The sequence below is a fragment of the Aplysia californica genome, unplaced genomic scaffold (assembly GCF_000002075.1).
Source record: "Aplysia californica isolate F4 #8 unplaced genomic scaffold, AplCal3.0 scaffold00702, whole genome shotgun sequence".
In the NCBI taxonomy this organism is placed as follows: Eukaryota; Metazoa; Mollusca; class Gastropoda; order Aplysiida; family Aplysiidae; genus Aplysia; species Aplysia californica.
The window spans coordinates 116795-121280 of record NW_004797972.1 but is presented as its reverse complement, the minus strand read 5'-3'; the positions used below and the strand labels follow the sequence as shown (position 1 = coordinate 121280).

General features: G+C 40.6%; 1 protein-coding gene across 1 annotated transcript in view; it reads left to right on the top strand.

The window, feature by feature from the left end:
- Positions 1-2308, top strand: part of LOC106013175 (stereocilin) — a gene marked incomplete in the record, with an annotated part of 24060 nt that extends 21752 nt beyond the window's left edge. Inside the window, 1 exon segment of the mRNA XM_013088200.2 lies at positions 489-2308. Coding sequence (XP_012943654.1) covers positions 489-565 — 77 coding nt within the window.
- Between the last annotated feature and the right edge of the window lie 2178 nt (positions 2309-4486).

Here is a 4486-nt window from a genome sequence, read left to right as displayed (position 1 = left end):
CATTGTTAGAGATCAGGAAAGGATGTGAAAGGAGACAATTTTAGAGAAGAAAATTTTTTTGGTCGCCCCCCGGAATCGAACCCGGGACCTTTGAATGAGAGGCCAACACCTTAACCTCTAGGCCACGAGAGCCCCCAGAGTTACTCTACTTGTGTGAAAAACAATAAAAGTGAAACTAACTAACTGTGTTATTCCTGTTCTTCTTCTGGAGGAAAGAAAGAGAGGTTCAAAACCTGACCATCAAAAATTTATTAATAGAGGCACCAGAAAGCCATGTCCAGGTGCTGTTTTAGAGCTTCGAAACAAAGACTGCAGCACCATCTGAACCATTGTGCGTGCGGACTTCCGCGGACACTTTTTTTTGGCTGAGTGAAGTCTTGTTACGTACGATCTTTGATAGTACTATACTTCATGTCTTTTTTATGACTAATAAGTGTCGATATTGCCATAAAACCTTATTTTAGCTTGTACATCTTTCTTCTCCCCAGGCGCCTCTGGTGTGGTGGTCAGTATCTGGACACTCTGTCTTCTCCTGCTGGCGGCGGCCATGCCTTTGGCTGTGTGATCTGTACAATGCTAGATCTCTATGCCTGATTTACTTTTACGAGAAATTAAATGGCCTTTCTTGCTTTATTTATAATCTTGTTATGAATCCGTTCCTATTATGTTGGCCCACAATAGTGGTCACCTACACTGTGTCTTAACGTTTTCTTATTTATATTTTCCTATTATTTTTCTAAATCTCTACATTGTTATTGTGATATATATGAAAGACAAAATCCTTACATTCTAGAATGTGTGGGTTGATCATAGATCCGTTTCTCTTTTATAATATGCTGATGGCATTTTCATTTATGTTTGCCCGGTTGGACTATTTTTGAAAACTAATGAGAAAGTTATTATTCTGCTTAGGCATTTGTGTATGGTTACAGCTTTTGACATTATTTATCTGGACTGCATTGTTTCTGCACCGCTTTTTCTATTCATAAGCTAAACAACAAACAAAAAAATGTAATGAAACGTATAAAGAGCCACAACTTGCAATCTTTCGCGTGTGACTTCTATTACATTCCATTCTCAGCAATATCTGTACGACTTCCCGTTCCACAAGCCAGTCAGAATCTGTAGATAATATTTCTTAGAGTTTTAAAGTATCAAAATCAACGAATGCATTGTTCAAGATTTATGTGCGATACCTGAAATCTGTTTCCAAGTCAAGCAGCGAAAGCCGATTACGTAATACACAGTCTATGTTATAGTCTGCTGTTTGCGAGTACTGCCAAAAATAGGGCAAAGTGCTACCTAGTACAGGTGTCGTCAACGTTTTTCCGGAAACTCTGATAGAAACCTAAGGAAAAAGAGAATAGAAGGAATGTGATATTATAGCAACATTTAGGTGGGAAAATGGCGTCCAATGAAGTGGGCCTAGAGAGCATTGGATCTGAAATAACATACGGCCTATTCAGTTGGGAAAAGGCTGCAAATGCATTGCTGTATTACATCTATAAAATTGTCGGACGAAGACAGACACCAAAGGCATTTCCTGTAGATTTTTTTTGGTCTCAACCATCCCCCCCCCCCCCCCCTCCTTGCATTTTTTCCTTTTAGGTTAAAAAAAAACCCCAACATCTTGGTTAACATGTTTACGTACAATACTAATTGTCATGCACTTGTTAGTTAATAGACTAATCGTGCCGTATGCTAGCTGCTTCATACCCAGTGCATATTGTTCATTTGTTACAGTTGATTGATTCAGTCGGGGCCGGTTACGATTTTCCTTCATTGGGGGACAAAAGCTGCCATTTTTGTGGCTCAGTTTGATTCAATCTTTTGAAGAAAAAAAAACGTGTTTGATTTTGGAGGATTTCAATCAAATTGTGCCAAATTTGTCGCTTGAGCCCTTGCATGAAGAAAAATCTGGGCGGCTCTGAATCGGTTTGACTGAATTCGATTGACAGTGTGTACAGGGTACAAGGTGATGTTGACCTGTGGCGAGCAGCTGAACTCGCTGCTTGGTTTCTGGAACTATCTCCTGGACTCGTTTCTTAAAGTTTCACAGAATAGTCTACGATAGAGAAACACTGACACAAATAGTAAAAGTAAATTTGAAACATTTCTCCTCTATTCGGAAAAATAAATTAAAAACATTTTACGCGCACCCAAACGTGGTCCCATGGATAGTGGAAGCACACAATGCCCCTATTTGGTCAAAAGGTGTTGGTTTCTTTTGTACGAGTTTTTATACGGCACTTGCAGCACAATTTGGTCTATAAGTGCCGAAGATTAGAGGTGTTACAAGAGAGTAAAAAAGACACAAAAGGGAGGAGGGATAAGGACGATAGATATTTGAAAGGAAAGCAGGAGCAAACCACACCAGAGCACCCGCCACCTATTTACAAACAAAGAAATGTTGAATGGAGGGGGGGGGGGGCTGAACTTTACTTTTACCGTCTTCAGTACAGAGATGCTGGCACTTTTTTTCGACACTCTTTCAAGCTGTGGGTGAAACCTGTTATTGTTGGTGACCTCAAAACCACTGTTGACATTTTGTACTGACTGTGATAATGTTTTTTATAACAATATTACTGTTTTTTTAGTTTTGAAAATAAATGTTTTTCTTACCCCCAAAGAATTTTGTTTTTATTGTTGCTTGTGGTGGATGTAATAGTTGTGGAAGAAACGGTTTATTCGTCACGAATATTATGACAGAGCGATTTTTTTCATGGCCAAAATTGGCGGCGGTTGGTATCAATTTTGGCAAAGCAAGTCTGCTAAAAAGTCAAGCCTAAGGTCAAGGTTAGAGCCAAGGACGAGCCCAGTCAATGATACGGTCTTTGAGCCCAGTTACTGACAGTTTGTGATTTTTAGTTGGCGCTGATTGAAAGGGGTGGGGTCGCCTGGTTTCAGAGGTAAAATTAGCGAGAAAATGTCCGCCAAAGTTTAGTTATTTTCTTAACTAGAGAGTCCGTGGGTATTGAAACAATTGTATGCCTTTAATCTACGTTTTTCAGTAAAAATCCACACAGAAATGTGTTCTTTAATGGACATGGAAGGCTTTGAGCCAAAAAACAATAATTCAATAAACATTTTTCAAACCTGCGGGAAAATGCTAGAATCTTCATTTTCATTATTTTGACGAGCGTCTGATTTCACCATACTACCCCACATTTTGTAGAACTGCTAATCACCGTCCGACATTTAAAATAAAAAAATAAAAACTTCAGCGATATGGTCATGAGACAAGAGCCAGTGGCTTATCTAAGACCTTCCCCCCAAAAGGACCGTTCAGGGAAGAAGAAAAAGAAGAAGAAGAAGAAGAAGAAGAAGAAGAAGAAGAAGAAGAAGAAGAAGAAGAAGAAGAAGAAGAAGAAGAAGAAGAAGAAGAAGAAGAAGAAGAAGGAGAAGGAGAAGGAGGAGGAGGAGGAGGAGGAGGAGGAGGAGGAGGAGGAGGAGGAGGAGGAGGAGGAGGAGGAGAAGGAGAAGGAGAAGGAGAAGGAGAAGGAGAAGGAGAAGGAGAAGGAGAAGGAGAAGGAGAAGGAGAAGGAGAAGGAGAAGGAGAAGGAGAAGGAGAAGGAGAAGGAGAAGGAGAAGGAGAAGGAGAAGGAGAAGGAGAAGGAGAAGGAGAAAAAGAAGAAATGGACGGACAACATTGCCAAATGGATCAGGAAGAGCTTTGCCACAACCCAAGCCCTTGCCCATGATCGTCAGTGGTGGAAACAGCTTGTGGTCTCTGGTGGTCTAGAGGTTACGGTGTGCGCCTCTCATTCAATAGATCCCGGGTTAAAAACATGACGACGACAGAAAATAAATGTTCTTTTCTATAATGTTCTTCTTTCATTTACTTTCAGGCTCTATGGTCATATTCTGTCATCTGCTTTCATCTTCACTTTTTGCCTCCCCCCCCTTTTTCCCCCTTTCCTCTGGGCTCCTGACTCTGTTACTGCTACTCCTGGCTCCTTCAGCCAGACTCCTGATCTTAAGGCAGGTAACACTTAGCCTTCTCGGAAAAGGGCGAAAAAATCTGGGGGAGGTACCGTGTGCAAGTGGCGCACGTTGACGATCCCTTGGCGGTCCAAAAATCGACAAGAGTAGGCTTCGGCAGCCTCCGGGAAAAATTCTGTATTAATTCCTACCAAAACTGAAAGTGTTTTCTATGTCCCGTGTACTCGTATCAAATGTGAGGCAGCGTGGTGAAATCAGGTGCTCGTCAAAATGATAAAATCCGAAGAAACAGGCTTTTTTCAGTCAGTTTGGCAATTTTTATTGAATTTTCGTTTTTTGACGCAACACCTATGTTCATAGAAAAACACATTTCCATGTTAATGTTACTGAAAAACGTTGATTAAAGGCACAAAATTTGTAATTTTTTTAGTTTTCAAGGACTCTCAAGCTATTGAAGTTACCGAACTTCCACGGCCATTTTCTCGGTAATTTTTAACACTGAAACCTGATGACCCACCTCTTTCAATCACAAATATCTAGACTT